This window comes from Apiospora phragmitis (assembly GCF_038363925.1).
Source record: "Apiospora phragmitis strain CBS 135458 chromosome Unknown utg000004l:1.0-3135199.0:1.0-3139288.0, whole genome shotgun sequence".
Taxonomy (NCBI): Eukaryota; Fungi; Ascomycota; class Sordariomycetes; order Amphisphaeriales; family Apiosporaceae; genus Apiospora; species Apiospora phragmitis.
Window position 1 is genome coordinate 1,780 of NW_027117402.1, and position 22,623 is coordinate 24,402.

A 22,623-nucleotide genomic window follows, 5' to 3' on the forward strand; every position below is an offset into this window, starting at 1 on the left:
GCTGGTGTGTCCCGGTATGTGGTGGGGGATGGTACATGATCCCGATGGAGACGCGAGCGTTGCTGATAACGGCGGGTCTAGCTTGAGAGAAGGAGCATCTGCTTAACTCATGATAGAAATCCCGTGGACGAAACCGTCTCCGAGTACATGCTAGGCTTTTTATTGGTGGGCAGATCACCAGATCAATACAACGGCATACTTAACACAATCATGCAGGCTGCACCATTGCAACTACAACACCCGCCCATCTGGGACAATGTTGCAACGCATAGGCAACTAATATAAAACAGCCCGTATGGGCTGATTTCAGGTAAAGGCGGCCCGGCGGTATGTACCTAGATCTTCATTTCGGCGGTTGCGCCTCCGAACCAAGATTCTTGAGAAAACGCTCGTCCCGTGCCGAGAATCGTGCAAGATCGTCTGGTGTGCTGCAAAGGGTTGGTGGGCCGTTCAGGAGGTGATATAGTTGCTCGGGCGCGGTGCATTTATCCGGCAGACGCGCCAATGCCGATCACCTCCCCGTTGCGGACGGAAAGCCGGGGCGCCCACGCACCCAAGTCGCGCCGCCAAGCAAATCGTGCTCATATACCCGGCCCGCGTGGGGCGACCGTAAAGTCCCAAGAGTCCCAAGACTCTCGGCGATGGGGAATCCTGGCAGTTTTGGCGCCAACCACTGCTCTTCGTCCTCTGCTTCGCGCCAGCTTTTCCCGTTGGTCATCAACGGAGAGGCAGGGGCTTGGATACTCAGTGGGTCGACGTTGACGGACGGGGCAAGCTGGCGCAAAAAGGCATTCCGAGACGAGAGTGGAAGATTATGGATCCTGGAGTCATATTCGCCTGGCGGGACAAGATGGAGGCGCCTCCGTGATCTGTTGGGAAGGCGATGGGGCAAGGAACGTCGTCTATAAATAACAACGATAGGAATCAAGAAACATGCCTTGTATCGGCTCGAAAGCATCAACCCTTCACGAGGAACCAGATCTGCTTCTCCTTCTTCTTTCACCATGCTGTCCAAAATCGCCATTCTGGCCTCGCTCATCGCGGGCGGGCAGTCGCAGCTGGCGGGCACCGAACAAGAAGAGGTGCACCCCAAGCTGACGTGGCAGAAGTGCACGGCGCCCGGCGTCTGCAGCGACGTCGCGGGCTCCATCGTCGTCGACGCCAACTGGCGGTGGGCGCACGGCACCGGCGGCTACACCAACTGCTACACGGGCAACACGTGGGACGCGGAGCTGTGCCCGGACAACGAGGCGTGCGCGGCCAACTGCGAGATCGAGGGTGCCGACTACGAGTCCACCTATGGAATCTCAACCTCGAGCGACGCCGTCACGCTCAAGTTCGTCACGCCCAATGACAGTGGCACCAACGTCGGTTCGCGCGTCTACCTTCTGGCCGACGAAGAGAACTACGAGATGTTCACCATGAACGGCAACGAGATCGCCTTCGACGTCGAGAACTCGGAGATCGGCTGCGGGCTCAACGGCGCCGTCTACTTCGTCTCCATGGACGAAGACGGCGGCAAGGCCCGCTCCCCCGGCAACAAGGCGGGCGCCAAGTACGGCACCGGCTACTGCGACTCGCAGTGTGCCCGTGATCTGAAGTGGATCGACGGCAAGGTACGATTTTCTTTTAGGTTGCAAAGCAGCTCCCAATGAACTAACGACGGTGTAGGGCAATGCCGAGGGCTGGCAGCCATCGGCCGACGACGCGAACTCGGGCGTCGGCGCCATGGGCCCCTGCTGTGCCGAGATGGACTTGTGGGAGGCCAACAGCATGTCGTTTGCCCTGACGCCCCACCCGTGCGAGGACTCCGGCTACGTCGTGTGCGAGAACGACGGCTGCGGCGGCACCTACAGCGAGGACCGCTACGCCGGCCAGTGCGACCCCGACGGCTGCGACCTGAACCCGTACCGCCACGGCAACACCGACTTCTACGGCAAGGGCAAGACGGTCGACACGAGCAAGAAGTTCACTGTCGTGACGCAGTTCCACGGCTCCGGCAGCACCCTCGAGAGCATCTCGCAGTACTTCATCCAGGACGGCGCCCGCATCGACGTGCCCGCGTCCCAGGTTGTTGACGGCGGCAGCGTCATCGACGAGGCCTTCTGCGACGCCTCCAAGGAGCTCTTCGCCGACAACCTGCGCTACCAGGAGCTGGGCGGGCTCGCACAGATGGGCGACGCCACCGGCAAGGGCATGGTTCTCACCATCTCGATCTGGGATGACGTAAGCTGCTTTGTCCCATCCGTCTCCTCCTTTCTCAAGTCTCTCATACAATTGATTGTCTTCGTGTAATTACTGACATGGCCACAGCTGTACTCCAGCATGCTCTGGCTCGACGGCGTGACGTACCCCACCGACCGCACCCCCGGCGACCCTGGCGTGGCCCGCGGCGAGTGCCCGCTCACAGGCAGCGAGCCTGCCACCGTCCGCGAGAAGTTCGCCGACGCCAAGGTGACCTACAGCAACATCAAGTTTGGCCCCATCGGATCCACCTACGATGTCTAGAGAAGGCACACCCTCTCTCGCTCACCTGACAACGCTTGGGGATATTCATATGCATTGTACCGGTTTTAGATGGTTTTAGTCGGTCGCTTTTGGTTGTGTTCAAGGGGACGCTGGAGTGTTTGATGCAGCGTGTTTGTATATACAGGTCCGCGGAATTATGAACGTTATATTTCCCGTCTCTAATAAGACGGATGCTTGCACATCGCTAGATATGAAGAACCCACCAGAAAAAGAAATCCAAATTTCAGTGCTTCGCAGAGTCAGAGCCGTCGCTGCTTCTACCACTCATGAGGTCCAAATCAGCGTAGACTTGCTTGGCGTCTGGCGATAGCCTCTCCAAGACCGACCGCGTCTCCTCCCAGACAGCCCTCCGCATCTTCTTGGCCCTCTCCGAGGTCATGAAACTCGTTGGCCTGTTCGGTTTCTCGTAAACATGCGGTTTATGCTGTCATGCACTGATTTATTGGGGGTCATACTTCTCAACTTCATAGTCCCACAGCATGGCGCCGTGTGCATTCTCGACAGGCAGGCAGGAGTGGGCGATGGCTCGGCCACAGATGATCGGTGAGCGCCCAAATACGCCCATGAACAATCGCGCGGCGAGGGAGCTGGTGCTCAGGGGTGACTTGGTCACGCCGGGGTCGAGCGAGTGTATGTGGACCTGACTCGGGTCCAGAAGTGACGACAGGGTCTCGAACCAACAGTAGTTGACGATCTTGCAGAGACCGTATTGCGCGAGCTTCACAACGTTTTTGCCATCGCTCATGTCCCGGAGGTAGCCGACGGCGGACCTTTCGTTCGGGAACTTAATCCAAGGCGCCGTCATTCTCACGGCGGAAGAAGAAACATTGCTGATGACGGTGGTAGAATGGTGCTCCTCAGCCGACTTTTGCAGTTTGGGCAGCAATAGCATGGCCAGCAATGCGCAGGAAAGATGTATGACTTGAAGATCTGCAGGATTTGTGAGTGGATATGGTCTCTGAATCGTAGTCATAAAACAAAATTTCTTACTCTCTTCCCATCCATCTCCCGTGACGAATCTCTTGGTGTTGTTGGTGGCGGATCCGATGAGCAGGACGTCCAGGCGAGGTAGGCTCTGAGCTAGATCCGCGGCGAAGGCCTTGGTACTCTCGAACGAGGTGAGGTCTACCTGCTTGATCAGTATGCGGCCTCGGGCAAAGCTGCATTGCAAGGCTACGTCGTCCGCCAGCCTCTCGGCCTTGGTCACGTTCCGAACGCCAAAGACCAGAGTGTCGACGTCGAGTTGGGCTAGGACTTTGACAGCTTCGGAGCACATGACCCCCGTGGCACCTGTAGGCAATGTTGTATCAGTAAGCACTTGGTCCAGAACTGAATGGCGATGTGGACTACGAAAGAAAAAGATCGTCTGCGACGTTACCAATGATCACGACTGTCGCGCTTTTGAATGAGGCTGTTGGCTGGGCAAGCTGGGCTTTGGCCTGGCGCCTGATGGCCCTGAGTGGATACGTTTCGCCGAGCTTCACCATCGTGAGCTCTTGGACTGCCCTGGACGGATGGACTTGATATTGGTGGAAAAGAGGTGATTTTGAACGACGCTGGGGAAATCCACGGTGGGCTCATCAACCTTCTGTGCCGGTTTCGTTTCCTCGGGGACATGACTCGGCTTGAGTTTGCGGCAGGCCTAGCTCTCGTTACAAAACCAACGGGAACAGACTCAATATGACAAGCTTCTGGGTACGTAAAGCGTATTTTTGCCGGCTGCATCCCAAGATCGGACCAGCTACATAGAGCTGCCTCTCTCCTGCATTAGCAACCCCAATGTCGTCCGATATAAGCTACGGTCTGGTAGCGGGTGACGATACCTCCATGCTGCTATGCCCGAAGTAGGCTGAATGATTCATCGCTCTGATATCTGGCCGTTACTGATAACAGGCAGAAATCAAGAACCCCGTCCCAGGCCGTGAAAGATGGGATGTGTAATGACGATACACTTGATAAAGAGGAAACCTCTCCTCAGTTTTTTCAACTTGAACTCTGATCCGAGCGAAAACTAAATTTGCTACTTGACAGGTGGTACTTTACTTGCCCATAAGACGTATTACAATACAGCGGCAGCCGACTTTACTCTTCCACCCATCTATGGGCTATTCGGATATCATCATTGGTGGTCGCAGGAGCAGAATGCCCAACGTTTAGCTATGACCATTCCTATTCCGACCCCCCACCATTCAATGGTTGTGAAACAATCGTATTCTGTTTCCAAGCGAACCTCCATGGGCCTTCGCGTCCTTCGTTTCCAGATAGAGCACTGCTTTTCTGAAGTCATGGCAAAGCTCCAAGGGATAAAGGCTCAAGATCCTTTGCATAGCACACTCACTGTATGCGAGGCCTCAGATGCACGTAGAGCACTTGGCTACTCTTCTGTAGGCCATCGGGCTCACTGTCCATCAAGGCATAGCACTCTGCCTTACGTTGGGGAAGTCGGCAGCACGTCGCTCTCCAAGCCCGGGGCCCTGAGCCGCGCCAATCTCATGGAAAGACAAGCTACTGATATGAATAGGCGCACTGGCAAGAATGCCCTGCCAATGTCCTGGAATCTATAGTAAGCCCTAGCGCTGGCACTGTCTTGGCATAGCCTCTCAGCCGTATTGGGTCGTAAACGGCGTCAGCCTGCGCTGGCAGCATTGCCAAGCCCCTACGCAAGTCACGAGGCCTAATAGTAAGGCTGAGCGATCGAAGACGACATCATCTTGAGTGAGTGGGTGTAAGGCCATACATCCATTCCTGGGTTGATATATATCACCACTGTCGCATTCCATGGCGGGATTTCTGCTTGCTTATCCATCGTTGTCCATTTTCAACTCTTTACTCTGAAGGTGGAATGGCAAACAGAGTCCTAGGCATCTGGAAAAGTATACTGCACAGCTCATAGAGCGGGAAGACCATGTGCTTCACTGTGGGTCTCTGTCCATTCATATATCCCTCCATTTCCAGGCTAACCGCCGAACCAACTTCCATAAAGTCCGGAAGGGGGAGACAGCCACGATGCGCCTTCGCGGCGCATGATCCCGGTCTCACAGCCGGTCGTGGTCGAGACGCCGTGGAGGAGAAGCAAACCCCGTAACTAAGGCGCCTACCGTGGAACACACCGCAACCGAAGTGCCTACGCTAGTTCGGGAGGCTCAGCCTACGCAGGCGGGGGCTATGGCTATGGCTATGGCTATGGTGGCGGCGGTGGCGGCGGCTGCGACGGGGGCGGTGGTGGTTGTAGTAGTGGAGGAGGAGGCGGCGGCGGCGGTGATGAAGGAGGTGGCGGCGGTGGGTGTTAACTTTTGAGGGACCGGTGGGAGTGGAAGCTTGCATCGGGGAATCGCTAATTGCTTTAGCGTGAATCTTATATTCCTACCAATGCTTCCCTTGGCCCCTTGGCTGATGAGGTCTTACGCATTGAAAGGGGTTGGATGCGTAGTAGTCATAATGAGAAACGGTAGTTGTCAGACATCATACTCAATCGCCCACCGGCACCGGTTCGGCGATTCCAAGTAGAACCTAATAGTGTTTTGACTTGAGCATGTTCTTTACGGTGAACCTGATGCACCTGTAGGCTGCGCCAGCCCGTCTAATAACGTTCGTGGGCGTTTTGTGCTGTGGGCGATGGCTTGTTAGCCAAGGTCAATCATCGTCAATCATCAAATGCGCATGCCGTGAGTTTGGGCCCCCCACGCCGCCGCTGTCAGCCCCTATCTGTTCATGTCAAATCACCTGAGGTTAACCTAGTTTATATACACAGGACCGGCGTTTGTGCTCGGCAGTAAACTGCGGAACCGCCGAGGCGAGGATGGAGTGGCACATTACGTATGATTGGTCCGTGACATGACCCAAGGCGAGAACAATATTCGGGCCGTTCACTGAGCGTAGAACAGAACCGCAGCATCAACGTGCGGTAGATGCAAGGACGAGCTGGTTTCGAACCTTCGATATGCAACGCAAGGACTATCTTCGAAACCAATCACAGCACACAGCACACAGCACGGAGCACAGAGCAAGAACGGCGCGCCACGCAAGTTCTTCGAAACTGCCGTCACAGAGCAATAAAACATTCAAGTGATGCCTAGGTGATGGTGATTAAGTATTAGATGTAAAGGGGTATCTCTCTAAATGTGTATCTATCGTCTAATAAATCCAAAGGAAAACGTTTGTAACTTTTGTCTAAAATTTCTGCCGCCGTCGTAACTTCGATCGATGTTGATGAACGCCTCGTGTCATATAAAATATATATCGTGTGTGTGTGCTCTAATTCTTGACCTCCTGAAACCAAGCGTGGTCGAGAGCCTGCTGGGCCGTAATGCGCTTGCGGGGGTCAAAGTGCGTCATCTTGCGGATGAGGTCCTTGAAGTCGGAGTCGAGCACGTCGCTCTTCCACATGGCAAAGGGGCGGCGCGGGTTCCCGGACCCAAAGGACCGGGCCATCTTGTCGAAGCTGGACCGCCACGGGTGGCTGCGGCCGAGGTACTCGAGGAAGTCGTCGAGGTCGTCCCACTCGGCAAAGTGGGAGATCTGGCGCTCGAGGATGGCGAAGCTGGGGTCGCTGGGGGCGGCGCCGTGGCCGCCTTGGGGCATGTCCATCCAGAAGATAACGCGGCGCAGCAGCAGGTAGATGCTGACGATGGCGAAGGAGAAGATGTCGGTCTGCTTGTTGATGGCGCCCTTGACGTGGGCCTCGGGGCTCCGCCACCAGTGGTTGCCAACCTGGATACCGCGCAAGGCCTGCCGGGGCGGGATGTGGGTGGAGTCCTCGAGGTCGGACAGCTGCACCTTGTCGACGACGATGCCGCGGTCCTGGGTCTCGTGGTAGTCAACCATAATGTTGTTCGCCTTGATGTCGAGGTGGGCAATGTCGTGGGCGTGCATGAGGGCGAGGCCGCGGAGGGCGTCGCGGAGGACGCGCTTCTGGGTGGCGAGGGAGATGTCCTTCCAGGCAAAGTTCAGGAGGTGGTCGCTGAGGTACTCGTTGACGAACATGTTCTCGCCGGGGATGGTGTCGCGGACGGCGCGCAGGTAGGGGCTGTCGGCGAGTTTTTGCTGCAGCGAGAGGGCGTAGTTGTACTCGGGCTCGAAGAGCGTCTTGAGGACGAACTTTTGGTGGTCTGCCTCGGCCAGGTAGACGTGGCGATCCTGCCTGTCCTGGAGGACCTGCTTGATGACATATTTGCGACCGGAGCGCCCGTGGAGTGAGGCGCCGATGTGGGCAAAGGGGTCTGCGGGGGCCGAGGGGGAGACCAGACGCTGTGGTCTCAATGGCGGTAGCAAAAGTTCGGGGTCGAGCGAATTCAGCTCGAACGAGGGGAGCGACGCATGGTCGGCAAGCCAGGCGGGCGGCTGGTGCTGTGAATGAAGAGCGCAGTAGTCGTGATCCGAAGGTAGAGGTCACGGTTCGTAGTTGCATATTATTGGCTTCCCAATATGTGTGTGTTGTTGAAAATGCAGGTGTCTTGTTGTAAATGCAAATGGTGTATTGTAGTTTGGTCTATGTGATGAAGCCGATAAGATCGAGATCGGGGGCGTGGAGAGGGTGGAGGAGGATGGGGGAATATAAGCAAGTCAAGATGGCCGATGGATCCGAGTGCGGGCCTCCGCAAAACAGAAAAGGCCAGGCCAAAAATAGGTGAAGTACAAAGACCAAAAATCCAATTTGCCATTCATACGCGCGCTGTAGGGGTCTGGCTTCCGGCCCTTACACCTTAGCAAACAGCCTGACCTAGACCATTGAAGCTTAGAAATTGGGGGGATCGGCACTAAGAAGGTGGGCGACTTTACTGGTTGACTGGGTACGATCAGTAGTGGAGGGTGTCAGTGCATTAGAAGGGCCCAGCAGGGAGCAACGGGGTCCCTGAGCCGGGGGAGTTGGAACCCCCATTCCCGACCGCTGGGAATGCTAGGATTGGCCTGGGAATAAAGGTTGCCAAGGTCGCTAAACCCTCGCCCGACCTCTAATCTCCATCTTCGTGTTCTAGAGCGGCGAGAAGCTGCTGCAGGAGGGTTGGCAAGCATCCCACAGCCGTGGCGGTCGGTGTGCGAGATTGCTGATCTTGAAAGGCGAGACTTCTGGAACATTTGCCTATCTGCCCAGGATCTGCCCATCGACCTACAAGGCCTACATAGACCCTGCATGCCTTTCTTGTCCAGCTTGGCTGCTTGCCGTCTGCGTGTCTGTTCTACATATCGCTTGCCTTCTTGTCGCTCATCTGCCTTGCTGCCTACTTGCCTGTGTCGGCAGCTGGGGGCGACGACCAACCGTTTCGAACGGTGTCCGATACGGCTTGATCGTCTCACCTGTCAGGTGTGTGTGTGTGTGTGTGTGTGCGTATGTGCCTGGATTAGAATTAGCATTTGGGGGGACGCGCCAGCCAGTGCAGACTGTCGTGTCATGTCAGTCCGTGTTTCCCGTACTGCATGTACTTACCTTGTAAGCACTGCCCTCGTACCTTCAATGTTGCGCCCACGTTGTACATAAGATGATTGCTTGATGCAAGTGGCTTGCTGCCTTTCTTGGCTGGCTCGACACAAAACTGGGAGTGGGAACAGACAAACACGAAAGCCTGCCTCCCATTTCGAATTCCTCACCGCTGCTGGCCTGGACTTCCAGTCGCCCACATGGATGCATGTGCTCATCTGACTGGATGTGTCTCGAATCCTACCGTTCAAGCTTGACAGTCTGCAATCCTTCATGCGAGATGACCATGCTGCATGCCTTTGCCCCGAGTTCGCTGGGGCGGTCGGTGAGCGGAAATTTCAATTGCAGCAAGTGTCACACGGTCGCATGGCTGCCGGTAGTCTGCTCGTTTCAAGGCGTGGGGGTGAATCCCACCGTGTCTTGGCGACATGGGGGGTGGCAGACAAGAAGAACTGGAAGAGCTTGGGAGTCAGACTCAGCAAAACAGAAACATTTTCAACCATCAACACATTGCATTCCAAAACGTCGTCGCCACATATCAGAGTCCATTGAAACAAATCGCCAAACACTTCTGTGAAAGAGGAATGCTATTAATACATACTTGCCTCCACGCAGCTCTGCTGGTAGATAGAACAGTGCATACACTGTCATTTCCCTAACAGTTTCTCTAGTTTTTCCTCCGTCGCCATCAAGTACAAGTAAGGGGTCAAGATCTCATGGGGGGCGGGAGGGGGGGCAGCGCCGATGACCGGAGGGTTTTGTGACCGGCCTCTCTGACCACCCACGTTTGTTATTAGTTCACTCTTCTATCCGGTACATGTATCTTGCTACCTGTCTCCCTTATCTATTATTATGAATAAATAGCCGCTGTAGCATTCCGCCTGCATAACGTATTCACATGTAACTGTCTGTCCCATGTAGCCACCGGACCGGTCATATACTCAACACCCCCGCGTCTCACCCGCATCAGTCACATACACTGCAATCGAGTGACTGATGATAATGTATTCATTGAATCACTCTCACGATGTTTGTTGAGAACCGACCACGGCTACTAGTCCCGTCTGGGGACCTGAGTATGAACAGTCGTTTGTCTTCGCCAAGTAGAACGAGCTCTATGTCCATTCCATTCCATCCCACCCACGCCCAAGACCTTGGAATGGGCTTGGGGGCAACGATATCCAAGATCTCGTTAAGTATCTCCCAGCAGCAATGTGACCAACTTGCATCGCTGGGACATTCCGCGTCAGCTACCTTGACTCACGCTCCAATTCCCACCTGCGAGGCTGCGACCGTCACCCGATCTGCCGTAGCTCCAGTTGCCTAGCTTCTCGTCACGATGATGCACATTGAAAACCCTAAGTAACCCTAAGCGAAGAACGACGCCTTCACCAAGGCCTGGAACTGGTTCAAGCAGCGCGAGATCGCAGGCCTGAAGTTCCCCAATGCGAACAAGCGCCGCCAGACCGAGGCCGCCCGCGCTGCCGCCGCAGGTGGAGCTGCGAACACAGGTGCCAGTGCAAGTACGGGTGCTGGTGTCAGCACAAGTGCAGCAACAACGGCAACAGCAAGTGCACCGACGCCATCTGCTCCAGGCTTGGGAGGCACCAGCAGCACACCTTCGGTCCCGGATATCAGTGGTATCCATCTGCCGGGCGAGGACACGGACGAGGTCCCCGTCTACGAAACCTGCGACGTCGTCCGCCGGAAGATCGACGATCACATTTTCCACCACAGGGTCACCCAGGCTCAGTTCTGCCGCAACATCCATGCCCAGCTCAAGTCCCCCACGCGATGCAAGGCGATCCAGCCCAAGCCGCTATCCGATTTCCGCCACAAGAAGGGGTCAAATGCGGGAGCCACCAGCAGTGTGTTCTACGCCGCCAATGTCTACTTCGAGAAGATCCGCCTCGCGCAGGGCAAGCCCAAGACGCACCACCGCCTCGAGATGGAGAAACGATGGCCCGACGGGTTTGAACGACAGCATAATGACAGAATGCCGTAAGCCCGCACATGCCCTCCCCCTATTTTCTTTTCTTTTTTTTCTTGAAGTATGCAGTAGCTGACGTTGATCACCCGATCCAGAATTACCTTGCATGCCAGCGAAAGGGCATACTGGGATCAGGATGGCGATTTGAATATCGTGAGGAAACGATAGGTATCATATCGGTGTGTATCTTGTACTGTACTGTAGCTGCATGTTTTTGTCTTCAAGTTTAGGTACGGTAAGCCAAGGGTGGCAAGGCAGTGGGCCTCGCTGTCTACAGACTGTATAAAAGAATGGTGGCATGCCTTTTGTAGGAATAGCTAGTTATATACTTGTGTAGGATCTTGCAAAGTTCCACATGGATGGGAAGAGAGGATGTGCACTGATGATGATATGATGGTGGTGGACTCAAGACCTGCCCCGATGCGGCCTCGATACGACCCCAGCATAGGCCGGTATCGTGACTCACCTGCCCCGGATGAGTCCGAAGGCTTCCTGCAGATACTAAATCAGACCGGGTGCTTGGGGATGAGGAGTTTGTCGGAGAATACGGTGTTACACTCGATGGCTCAAGTCAAAACACGAGTATACCCTTTCATTATAGAGGCTTCTGGCTGAAGCCACTTGTTATCATTAATGTTTGCTTTGCTGCTTATCTGTTTTTCTGTCTGTTTGTCTACTTGGCTGCTTGCCTGCTCTGCTAGCCCTCTTAATATTCGCCGCCATAACACGAGTCCAATGAAGCCCTCCGATCACCTCGGGGAGGCGGCGGAATGACGGCTTTACATCGGGCCTGATTAGTGACATGCATAGTCGGCTTCTTTGACGATTCTCCAATCCGAAGTCTCGCTGCCGTCCTTCCCAGGCAGTAGCATCCACCAATGCAGCGAGCATCCTCGCAGCACCGCCTCCTTCCCTTTCAGCAGCCCGCGGATGGGATCGTTTGTGTCGGCTACTATACGCAAGGTCCACTGCGAGCAGGCATAAAGGTGAGTTACCCATCTTTCTTCCTTGAACTTGCAATAGGAAGGAGATACAGAGGGGGTTTTTTTCTGACGTACCTCCCATACACAAAACTCCTTGCTGCCGGTGACGCCGTGCGTTTCCATGCGCAACGAGTCCGATGTTCGGTAAGTTGAGTGGAGGAACTCGACGAATTCCGAGTAAGTCCTGTCCACGGCTTTCCACGCTGTCACCAACGAATCGTTAGCAGCCCGTGCGGGAAGTGGTTGTAATGCCGTGACAGTTTTATTACCGTGATCGGAGAAGCTCAGGTCCTCGTCGTAGTAATCCATGATCTTTGGGATACCCCCAATTCGAAAACGGCTGTCAAGCCCGCTTGGCGTCTATTGAGAAAGTCCTGCAGCGACATCTTGAATGATAGACGGTGAAAATAACTCGGTCGTTCAACTTAGGTTTTCTCCCCTGCTCTAGTTGTGTGTTAATGAGAGAAATTATGTCATGTGTGCTTCCACCCACATTGGTTGCATGTCATATGACATTGTCATACGAGCCAGCAGGAAACACGCTTTCCTAATCGGGATCTATGCTGCGCTGCAGCCTGCGCATCATGACGCCGATTCAGGCACCAAAAATACAAGGACTGGCAGAGTGATTCCATCAGGGATTGCCGAAGTATATACAGTTGGTATTGTCTGTATAAGTAGATACAAGAAGATAAGATAATAGCGTATGTCAAATCAAGACCTCCACCGGCCCTCTCCCCTGTTTCTTCGAGAACCCCAAGCCGTATATCGTATCTCATCACCACGTCTTGATAATCAAACATTTCCCATCTAAAGAAGTAAAAAAAAGACACCACTGTGAATCAGGTAACTCTGGGGCTGCTTAACAGAAAAGATGAAAGAAGAACAGATCTGACAAGCGATCGTTTTTGCAGTCCGTTAGTTGTCCAGTTCCTTGATTCCATTCAGGGATCGTCATATCCCAATCCATGGGTTCTCTCTCTAGCTCACTCTCCGTTTTGGCCAGCTAGCAGAAATTAGGAGCGGAAGAGCCTCGCCATCCTGGCAACGGTCTTTGTGATGAGGGGCGCCGCCTTGTTGAGCAGCGTCATCATGCTGGGCTTGACCGGCACGTCCGTGTTGGGGTAATCGGTGCTGTTGTTGCTGTTGGGAGTCTGGAGCAGGGCCTGGTTGGTGCGTTGGTAGTGCGCGACGTAGCCCACCTCCATCATTGCGCCGTAGCCGTCTTGGGTGGCACTGTTGGGGTTGCCGGGCCCTGTTGTTGGTAATCCAATGTCAGTCACTACTCAAGTTTCACGCGCATGCTACTGTGTGGGCGAGAGGAAATCATGCAGGGAGGGGCTAACTTACAGCCTCCGCCAACGGCCATGTTGAGGATGAAGAACATGGGGGAATGGGCCAACGTGTTCCACACCGCCTGGTTGCCAATGTTGCCGCCCGTGAGGGTGTGGTAGACGGTGCCGTCCATGGACCACTTGATGGACTGAGACTGCCAGTTGCTGGACGTCAAGTCCCACTCGAGGCGCCAGGTGTGGAAGTCCTGGTTGGCGATGGCGATGGAGGCACCGAGGCCGTTGGTCTCCTGGCAGATGCCGCCCGGGGCCCGGTCGCAGTGCACGGTGCCGTAGCCCCGGAGTATGCCGTTGACCGTCTCCATGATGTCGAGCTCGCCGCAGCCGGGCCACTGGACCCCATTGCGGATGGAGTTGCCCAGCATCCAGAAGGCCGGCCACAGCCCCTGTTTGGTGTTTTGAGGGTTGGAGCCGAAGCGGAGGCTGGCCTCGACGCGGGTCACGACGCCTGCGGCCGGCGTGAAGGTGTACTTGCTCTCGATACGGCCCGAGGTCCAACCGTGGGTGCCGCCGCCTTTCCATGGCACGATCTGCAGCGTGTTGCCTCCGGAAATCTGGAGGTTCCGTGTGCTCGAGGAGTCTGTTTGTTGACAATCACATGTTAGCTCCGGTTCAAATACGACGTTGCATATGCATAGCACCCTGGGTATGTCACCCAGTGTACATTCTCTACTGATGCAGACAAATGCCCAGGCCGGAGTCAAGGAACAGTGACTGCTGAGAAGCATGAGGACATACTAGACAACAGCAGTTAGTATATCAATAACCGAGACAGCTTGATGAAAGAGGTACGCACCAAGTTTCTAGTTCATTGTTGACGTTCAAATCGCCAGTGATGATGTTCCAGTTGCCCGTATTGGGGCTGGTACCACTGGAACCACCGAAAGCGTCGTTCCATCTGAGGTTAAATCCGCTGTAGGAGGGAGGTGCCCAGGCAAGCGAAGATGCCACGAAGGGGACCAGAACCAAGAGAATATTAGACAACATGTTGGTGGATCAAAGAAGGGACGATATTAGTGAACTAGGTTTATGGTAGTGAACGGGGTATGTAGTTTAGACTTGAACCGAACAGGGAGTGTATAAACAAGGAGTGTATAGACAAGCTCGATCGTTGCCAGGTTGTGTTTCCACCTCTGGATATGATCGACGGTCACTGGGGGGAGTGATCAGCGTTATATATGTCTATGCTTACATATGCATCCTTGAGGCTCGTGGACGTATGTTCCCTACTGGGTATCGCCTGCTCTGAGGCGAAATGACGGTAATGAACGATGACATTCTCGAGGGTCCAATGAAACGTTGCGTACGACTCTTTATGGCTCCCCCATGGCTGCGTCGAGGCAGGAAGGCTAGACTCTAGCTTCGCCCGATGGCATAATAATGGCTAGCTGGGCTTGTCAGGGGGGCGGGACCAGGTGAGGTGAGGTGAGGCTCAAAGGATGCGCATGCGGATGAGAGTTGGTCTCAAAAGGGCCACCAATAAGCGTTGGACTGAGACCCAAGTCTGGGAACCTGCAGGACCGCATATGGGATGCATATGGGACGGTTTTATTCAAACGTTACAATCTTACTGGGCTCATGTGCGATTACCCCAGATCGGCCTTGCGCCGGCGGATTGGGATAGATTGGGAGCATGGGGGGCTGCTTTGGAGGTGCGATACTGGAATGTTCGACCTTGGACATCTCCGAAGGCTGTCGTGGTCCTGTCCGAAAGCAACCTGCTCTATTGAGTCTGGTGTCTGGTGTTGTTGTAAGAATGTCGGCGTCGTTTGACTGCTTACTGACAATGAAATGATCCCGTGGGGAGAGCCGATTACTGACCGTCGGCGGTTCCATGGGCCCCAAGAAGCCTTTGGCCTGCCCCTTTCAGACAGCTGTAGAGGGCGGCGATGCTTAATTCGTCCATCATGTCCGCACGCCACCCGCGGCAGAGCGACAGGCTATACTCGATGCGGATAAGCCGGCCCCTGGCAATTCCCTGTTCGGACCAATCTCTGCCATCCTTTGGGATGCGACACGCGCAAAGTGCAACACGCGGCCGTGGAGTGTGTTCGATTGGACGGATGGATGCAACCTAGATTCAATTGCATCTTGGTCCAGGTAACTGGTCCGGCAGCCCATGCCACCCCTTCATCCCCAATGCGTGATGTGATGCCATGTGTCGCGCTCTTCTATTGGCCTTCTCTGCTAAGCTGATGCAAGACACCAAAAAGGAAAAAGCCTTGGGTTCCTTTCTGGGTGAATTCTCCCACGGCGCCTGGTCAGGGCCTCCCTCCTAGATGAAGGGTCCGTCTAGGCCGGGGCAGAAAGACACATCTCACCATGACTATGGCCGCTGATTGGGTACCGTGTTTGATGGCATCAATGTGTCTCAACGTCAGAGGGAAATAAGGGAAATTGCGCTCTGATGCCCATACTATCTCAGAAACACGCTCAGGAGAGAGAAGCAAATAAACGGCCTAGAGGATAGGATGCGGAAAAGTTCCAAGCGGGGCTTCCTGCGACTGGTTGCTTACTGGTTACTTAGTGATCCTCCCCCGGATGGCCGGTGCTTGATGGGGCGACCGAGCTCGACGGAAAGACAGGGCGAAGGCTCGGCTTAGTGAGGAGGCCCTGGGATTCTAGAAAAGGGACACACTCGCCCATTCCGACAATTTTTCTTACTATGCTGAGTTCGAAGGATTATCGCCCGTGTGGCACGACAAGGGAAGAGGATGGCTCATGTGTCAGCAACAAACCGCATGTGATCGTAAGATTTTCCAATATTGCTTACTCGCATCGAAATGAGTCTCATATATCTCCTTCGTCTATTTATGCAACCACGCTCGAGAGGAAGGGGGGACGATGAGATAATGCAGGCCACCAACACGTGTTGCGATCAATGAGTGGAAGTCGGTCGGGACTGGTGCTCTTTCGGTATCTTGAGCTGCTCGAATTCAAAAAGAGGGTGAAAAACGATAATTTTCTAGTGTTAAGCGAGATGCAGGTTGCTGGTATATTCACGGTCAATGAATGAAAAATAGGAACAAGTGCTGGACTATACGGAAGCTGGAATATACATGAAAACAAGTTTGCTACTTTTAATGATGACCCCACCACCAGTAGACAGCAAGTTTCAATTGCAGCTGATTATGCTGTTCTAGAAGATTCACCAAGGAGTAACTAAGAAGAATAAGCAATAGCTATATCATAGCCAAGGAGATTGTTCCATGGTATATGTGTTACCGACTACCCTCTACAGCACTAGTACTCCCATATCTGGCGCTTGGAAGTTGTCCCAGAGAGTTTTGTCAACACAGACTACTGTAGTATACCTAGAAGAATCCCCCCCCAAGAATGAATCATTCTTTCGACTGTCCATGTAAATATACGTGCCCTGTACCTTCCTCCACGAGGTGAGCAGATGTGCCGCCGGCCTCTCTCCGTCTGCTGACCACGCAGCTCGGGTGCATCCAGTTGAACGGGACCGACACGACGAGCATGGGCACCGCATCCAGTATGTACAGCCAATACTCGTGGCCCTGAAGGCCGCCCCCTTGCCCCTGTGCATACTCAGCCACGCGATACAGCGACCGGACCATGATGAGGAGACTTCCAGAGTACAGGACGTACACGAGCAGCGTCCACGGCATGGTTATTGCGTAGGGTTTGCTGGTCGGCGCACGGCGGATGCGCAGATGGAACACGGCGGTCACGGCGCAGAAACCGCCGAAGAAGAGGATCTGGATGCTCAGGCCGCCGAGGATGATGTTCTCGCCGCGCTTGACGTCGGCTTGCGTCTTGGTGGTCGTCAGCATGCCGCTTCCTATTTCGACCGCGCCAAGAGTATGTCAGCTTCTTTTATGTCCCTTATCATGATGAGATACAGCGGTTATAGTCAGCACTCTCATTCTAGTAGGGTATTACTCACCACCACCCTGAGCAAAAAAGGAAAGCATGTCCCCGAGAACGAAGACTTTAGTCAGCCACCGAGGCGGGATCGGGGAGTATGTGTCGGCGTCCAGTAGGCGGATGAGTCGGCCCAGGATCATGTAGATGGACGCGGCGAAGAGAGTCGGGCCCAGCAGAAGCAGGACGGATTGGATTATGTAGGGGTTCTTGGTGAAATCCGGAGACTCGGAAGAAGACATGGCACGCCCGATGTAGTCAACAGTCTCGACTATAATTGCTCCTCGTTAGTACAAAGTACTCCCTATCTCTCCTTCTCTGCACTTCAATTCCGGTCTGAAGCTCACTTACAAAGGCAGCTGACCACGAATGGAATGAAGCACCACGTGCGGCTTTGGGCCATCTGCTTGATATGCCATGAAGAGGAGAGGCCGAAGAGAACGGCCATAATGACTGCCCCAGCCATGAGAGGCTGGTAGGTATAGAAAACAAGCTTCTCGGGTGACGCCATCCTGGATATGGAGATATGTTACAAATTTACTCCCTATAGATTTGGCCTTATTCGAAGAATGAGGGCTCAGGTGAGTCTGGAGATGACTGCGAAAGATGATTGAGAATCCATTTCGGAAACTGGACTGATTATATAGTAGGTCCATAACGAGAAATCGCAAGCAATACCCGCTACCTAGGGGGGAATCTTTTAGTTTATCTAAGCTCGTGTATACTAATATACGCGTATTCTATAAACGGATAAAGAGGGTTATACGCGTATCCAAGACTCCCTCGCCCCACTGACACTGAGGAACAGGGATAGTTGTTCTTGTCCTACAGGCCGCTAGTTCAAGCCCGCCTATTGCGAAGCTGGCAGCGATATTTCACGAATGACTGGTGTCACGACGAGGACTCTACTAGCTAGAATTCTGCCTGTTTGCCGTAGTGTGTCTGCGGCCCGAGAATATGTCCAGCTGAATGAAGTACGCGCGTGCGGACTAGTTAGGTCCTGCAGTGTCCCGCGCTCAGCTGAAATTCAATACGCGTATTGCCGAACCTCTCATCTCGAACTTCTCGTATAGCAGAATTACATCATTTACTCGCCCAACTGAAAAGGAAGCCTCTTTTAGGTTCCCGACTTGGTCAATGAAGCGACGTGGCCACCGAAAGTCCCGTCATGGCTGCCAGGAATGCAAGCGGCGCCACATCAAGGTAGGATAAAGCAGCTTCTACCTGTCCCGCCTCGAGATGTTACAAAAACCTTCCACCATCATCCTTACGCTCTTCTCTTTTGCCCATAGTGTGACGAAGGACGACCCCAGTGTGCGAACTGTACCATTACGAGCCGTCACTGCGACTTCGGGGACCGACGCAGAAGCACGCGGCATGGAGCTGCTGCTGCTGCTGCCGCCGCCGTTGAGTCGTCGGCGGCAGCCGCTTCCCCCCAACCGCGTCCGAGAACACCGTCTGCACTTGCAGGAGAAGAAGACAACGAAGAAGGAGCATCGCCTCATGTTGTGCCGCAAGAAGTCAATGACAACACCCAACAGCAACAGGCAGCTTCGGCTTCGGACGCAGGGGTGGTGGTGAATCTGGACCACATGGAGCTCATGGCCCACTACACATTCGCCGTGTCCAACCCGGAGATCAACCCGGACCTCGACCGCGCGGCCACCAAGATGGTGGTGCAGACGGCGCTGGCCTTCCCGTGGCTCCTGCACGAGATCCTGGCCATCTCGTCGCGGCACCTCGCTGTCGTCGCTGTGAGGCCCGGGCGCGCCGCCTTCTACCGAGCCCAGGCGTCGCAGCTGCAGACGCAGGCGCTCCACCTCTTCAACCGCCGCGGCGGAAACGGAGGCGGCAGCATCGACGAGACCAACTGCGCGGCCGCTGTGCTCTTCTCGTCCACGCTAGGACGGCACCTGCTCGCGGACATGCTGGATGATCTTCATCATCCCGATGATGATGACTCAGGCTCCTCCTCGTCCGAGGCCGCGCTGGACCGCTACTGCGGCTACCTCCAGGTGCACCTCGGCCTGCGCGCCGTCGCCTCGAGCTCGTGGTCGCACCTGATGGAGTCGGACCTCTGGCCGCTGATCGCGCTGGCGGGGTGCATCCACACGTCCAGGTCCTCGGTCCGGGGCACGGAGCTACGAGACCTCTCCCGCTGGGTCCGTGGGGAAGAGGCAGCGTTTAGAGGTACGATGGCGGTAGTAGCAACGGGGAACGACGGTGGTGACGATGACGAAGAAGGAGAAGAAGAAAAAGAAGAAGAGTGCCGTAAGGCCTGTGTAGAAGCCATTGATCTACTGCAGATCGGCCTCGACGAGTCGTCCTCTGCCGGCGGCACGTCGGCACGGTTCTACCCATGCCGCGTTCGCAGCAGCACCAGATGACGTTCACCTGACCGGTCCGCTGCCCGGCCCAGTTCAGCGAGCTCATCCGGCGGCGCTCGCCGCCGGCCCTGGTCATCTTGGCGCACTACGCCGTCCTCCTCCACTGGAGCAGGGGCCTGTGGCAGATCGGACCATCGGCGCCGCGTTTCCTGCAAGTCATCTCGGACGTCTTGGGGCCGGGCTATGATGCGCTGCTCGCATGGCCGCGGGCGGTCGTGTTGGGCGGCGGATGGGGACGAGGGCGGCATCCATGATGATCATGTCAGTTGGGATGCAAGTAAGTGACTTTCTTCGACCCATGTCAATCAATATTAGTAAGATAATATAGACTTCCGTGGCGCCATGCTGAAGTTCAGGTCAATCAAACATTGGACCTATATACAGATAAGGTGCAGTTACGACGAGTGCAATTACAGATCCAAGAGGAACCACCGCGCGTAGATGCTTGTTTTGTACTGCCTAGACTAATGCACGACTTCATAGAACCAAGATTTCATAGTTGAGGGTTGCACGATATCATGCGGGAGAGGCTTTTTACTATTACGGAAAAAAAGAGCCTGTTGTCCAAAATGACGCCTATAGTTTTCTTTGCACCACCATTTCCTGTGTTTTTCTGGCTCGGAAGTGTTGGTGCGGGGTATGCGCTTCACTCGCTGTTACAACGACCTCATTGCCATCATGAAGATGGCGGGAAATGTAGGCCAAGTAGTACAAGATAGATGGCGCACCAATGGGCAGCGCGGGGTTCACGAAAACTTCTGACTGGAATTCACAAGGGAATCATTGGCAAGAAATTGATTTGCTTTTTATCACCCCTACTCCGAAATGTCTAGCCCTTTCGCCTGTCTAGGTAGTCTAATGTAATGCCATGATTATCTATGCCCGAAAATCAACGAAGGGAGTGGCTTTTTTTTCTTCTTCTTCTTCTTCTTTTCTCTCTCCTTCTCTAAACCCCATGACGCCAATACCATGCTGTGGGTGTTTTTGCAGAACACCAAGGGCAGACTCTAAAAATCTAATAAACATGATTCTAGCAGCAGCAGCAGGAAGAAATCCATCAAGATGGTCTTCTTCTTCATCCTCTATGCGCGCTTGTTCCACTTCATGACGCCGGGCATGGCCGGGTCGTTCTCAACGTACTTGCAGTGGTTGAAGGTGGTCCACAGGTCGCCGTAGAAGGAGCCCTTCTCCTGGTGGTACAGGCCGCCGAGCATGGGCTTGATGGCCTCGGTGGCGTCTTCGGCATAGTAGAAGGGGATACGGCTGAAGGAGACGAAAACGGGTTAGCACGATTGTCCGAAGGAAGCATGAGTGGATATGATAGTCCGAAATGGCGAGTGGAATGCCACGTAATGCCAGGATCACGTGATGTGCAAGAGAGGGCATCTCCAATAAAGGGCAGACAGAAACTTACGCGAACAGGTGGTGGACCACATGGGTGCCGATGATGCCGTGGAAGAGGTAACGGTCAATCCAGCCAAAGTCACGGTCGACCGTGGCCAGCGCGCCCTTAACAAACGTCCAGCCGTTCTCGTCGTAGTGCTTGACGTCGGGGTGGTTGTGGTGCAGGTAGGTGATGGCGATGAGCCAGTGGTGGACCCAGAACCACGGGATGCCCCAGAGCAGGAAGACGGTCTGGGCATCGGTGGCTTGCGCGGCAAAGTACAAACCCAATCCGACCAGCCCCAGACCGATGTCGGACAGTAGGATGAAGATGGCCTCATTGGGGCGGAAGACGGCGCTGAAGGGGTCGAAGTGGCTGATGCGGTACCAAGCCGTGTTCTTGTTGGGCTGCAGGCTGCGGGGGCCGGACGAGACGTTGAAGAGCAGGTAGGTGGGCCAGGCGAAGAGCTGGTGGCCGATGAGCTTGAGCAAGACAAAAGCCGGCGCGTCCTCGAGCAGGTCCGAGTGCCACCACTGGGTGGCGCGCTTGCGCTCGTGGTCCTCGCGCGTGGCGGGCACAAAGGCCATGTCCTTGTGCATGTGGCCGGTGAACTGGTGGTGGCGCGCGTGGCTGAACTTCCACGAGAAGTAAGGCACGCCGAGCAGCGAGTGCAGCGCCCAGCCGACCGTGTCGTTGACGCCGCGGTGCAAACTAAAGGCGCCGTGGCCGCACTCGTGCGCCAGGATCCAGAGCCCCGTGCCGACGAGGCCCTGGGCGAAGGTGTAGGCCGCCCAGGCCGCCGCGCGCGCCCACGGGTTGGAGAGTTGCGGGATGAAAGTCAGGGCGCCGTAGACGAGGGCGCCGGCAAGGGCCAGGTCGCGCACCACGTACGACATGGAGCGGGCGACGGTGGGCTGGAAGCAGTAGGCCGGGATGGCTTTGCGGATGGTGTTGACATCGGGGAACTGCGGCTCCTTCGACTCGACAGCAGCGGTCTTGTCGCCTGCCTGCCTCGGGTTCAGGCTGATGACGCCGGCCGTCGTGGTGGTGGTGGTGGTCGAGGACATGGTGGTGGTAGCGGTGGTAGCCATTGTCGTTGGGGACAGGTTGCCTCGCAGAGGCCTGGCTGTCTAGAAGGCGAGAATGGGGGGGGGTGAGAAATGAATGGCACCCAGGACACACAAGCGATTGAGCAAGAATGAGGGGAGGAAAGAGGGAACAAAAAGGGAGCCAGAGCAGAAGCGACCGAGGGGAAAGCAGTCACTTTTGTTCTAGGGAAGGGGATTTTTATTTCTCTCTCTCTCCTTATCGGCTCCTGCTTTTTATTTTGCTGACCGGCAGGCAGAGAGTCTGGCACATGTGAACAGATCTTTATCCACGCACATGGGTTCTAGATCTAGGGGTCTTGTAAGGTTAGTCGGAACTAGGGACCCTTTCAACGGCTCCAATGCACCTGCAATGCTGGATCCCGGCCCACATGGCTGACTGGAAAAGTCACTTTCTCCTGTCTATCAGGGACCCTTCCTGTCCTGGTTGTCACTCTAGGCTCTCTAGGCGCGGCTTACGAGGGCGGGCCATGCCAGGTCGAGAGACCGGCTTGGGGCAGACGAGTCGTATCACTCCTCACAGTGGTGGCGGAGGCGTTTGCTTTGACAAGACTCAGTCGCCCCGACATTTCACCTTTGGCTTCCATCG

The 22,623-nt window shown here is 55.0% G+C and overlaps 10 protein-coding genes across 10 annotated transcripts; 4 read left to right on the top strand and 6 right to left on the bottom strand.

Annotated features, from left to right (window-relative positions):
• Positions 1–1,004: 1,004 nt before the first annotated feature.
• On the top strand, positions 1,005–2,508 carry PG994_003163 (1-4-beta-D-glucan cellobiohydrolase-like protein; the record flags this gene model as incomplete). The annotated part of the gene is made up of 3 exons (XM_066854572.1): positions 1,005–1,616; positions 1,672–2,226; positions 2,314–2,508. 3 exons carry the CDS (start codon positions 1,005–1,007, stop codon positions 2,506–2,508), a joined length of 1,362 nt encoding a protein of 453 aa, XP_066718850.1.
• A 244-nt stretch (positions 2,509–2,752) lies between these two features.
• On the bottom strand, positions 2,753–4,016 carry PG994_003164 (uncharacterized protein; the record flags this gene model as incomplete). Its single annotated transcript, XM_066854573.1, has 4 exons — positions 2,753–2,921; positions 2,985–3,459; positions 3,520–3,819; positions 3,908–4,016. The coding sequence occupies 4 exons, from the start codon at positions 4,014–4,016 to the stop codon at positions 2,753–2,755; spliced, it is 1,053 nt and encodes a 350-aa protein (XP_066718851.1).
• A 672-nt stretch (positions 4,017–4,688) lies between these two features.
• Positions 4,689–5,819, top strand: PG994_003165 (uncharacterized protein; the record flags this gene model as incomplete). Its single annotated transcript, XM_066854574.1, has 3 exons — positions 4,689–5,092; positions 5,485–5,610; positions 5,663–5,819. Coding segments are annotated over 2 exons (405 nt in total). The 3' UTR covers positions 5,486–5,610; positions 5,663–5,819.
• Positions 5,820–6,783: 964 nt separating this feature from the next.
• Positions 6,784–8,257, bottom strand: PG994_003166 (kinase-like protein; the record flags this gene model as incomplete). The annotated part of the gene is made up of 2 exons (XM_066854575.1): positions 6,784–7,875; positions 8,255–8,257. 2 exons carry the CDS (start codon positions 8,255–8,257, stop codon positions 6,784–6,786), a joined length of 1,095 nt encoding a protein of 364 aa, XP_066718853.1.
• A 1,714-nt stretch (positions 8,258–9,971) lies between these two features.
• On the top strand, positions 9,972–10,949 carry PG994_003167 (uncharacterized protein; the record flags this gene model as incomplete). The annotated part of the gene is made up of 2 exons (XM_066854576.1): positions 9,972–10,020; positions 10,318–10,949. 2 exons carry the CDS (start codon positions 9,972–9,974, stop codon positions 10,947–10,949), a joined length of 681 nt encoding a protein of 226 aa, XP_066718854.1.
• Positions 10,950–11,728: 779 nt separating this feature from the next.
• PG994_003168 (uncharacterized protein) lies at positions 11,729–12,226 on the bottom strand (the record flags this gene model as incomplete). Its single annotated transcript, XM_066854577.1, has 2 exons — positions 11,729–11,902; positions 11,993–12,226. 2 exons carry the CDS (start codon positions 12,224–12,226, stop codon positions 11,729–11,731), a joined length of 408 nt encoding a protein of 135 aa, XP_066718855.1.
• Positions 12,227–12,933: 707 nt separating this feature from the next.
• On the bottom strand, positions 12,934–14,256 carry PG994_003169 (uncharacterized protein; the record flags this gene model as incomplete). Its single annotated transcript, XM_066854578.1, has 3 exons — positions 12,934–13,172; positions 13,268–13,911; positions 14,066–14,256. The coding sequence occupies 3 exons, from the start codon at positions 14,254–14,256 to the stop codon at positions 12,934–12,936; spliced, it is 1,074 nt and encodes a 357-aa protein (XP_066718856.1).
• A 2,354-nt stretch (positions 14,257–16,610) lies between these two features.
• PG994_003170 (uncharacterized protein) lies at positions 16,611–17,668 on the bottom strand (the record flags this gene model as incomplete). Its single annotated transcript, XM_066854579.1, has 3 exons — positions 16,611–17,074; positions 17,180–17,428; positions 17,509–17,668. The coding sequence occupies 3 exons, from the start codon at positions 17,666–17,668 to the stop codon at positions 16,611–16,613; spliced, it is 873 nt and encodes a 290-aa protein (XP_066718857.1).
• A 626-nt stretch (positions 17,669–18,294) lies between these two features.
• Positions 18,295–19,798, top strand: PG994_003171 (uncharacterized protein; the record flags this gene model as incomplete). Its single annotated transcript, XM_066854580.1, has 3 exons — positions 18,295–18,360; positions 18,450–19,523; positions 19,577–19,798. 3 exons carry the CDS (start codon positions 18,295–18,297, stop codon positions 19,796–19,798), a joined length of 1,362 nt encoding a protein of 453 aa, XP_066718858.1.
• Positions 19,799–20,626: 828 nt separating this feature from the next.
• Positions 20,627–21,995, bottom strand: PG994_003172 (Oleate hydroxylase; the record flags this gene model as incomplete). Its single annotated transcript, XM_066854581.1, has 2 exons — positions 20,627–20,807; positions 20,959–21,995. 2 exons carry the CDS (start codon positions 21,993–21,995, stop codon positions 20,627–20,629), a joined length of 1,218 nt encoding a protein of 405 aa, XP_066718859.1.
• Positions 21,996–22,623: the final 628 nt, after the last annotated feature.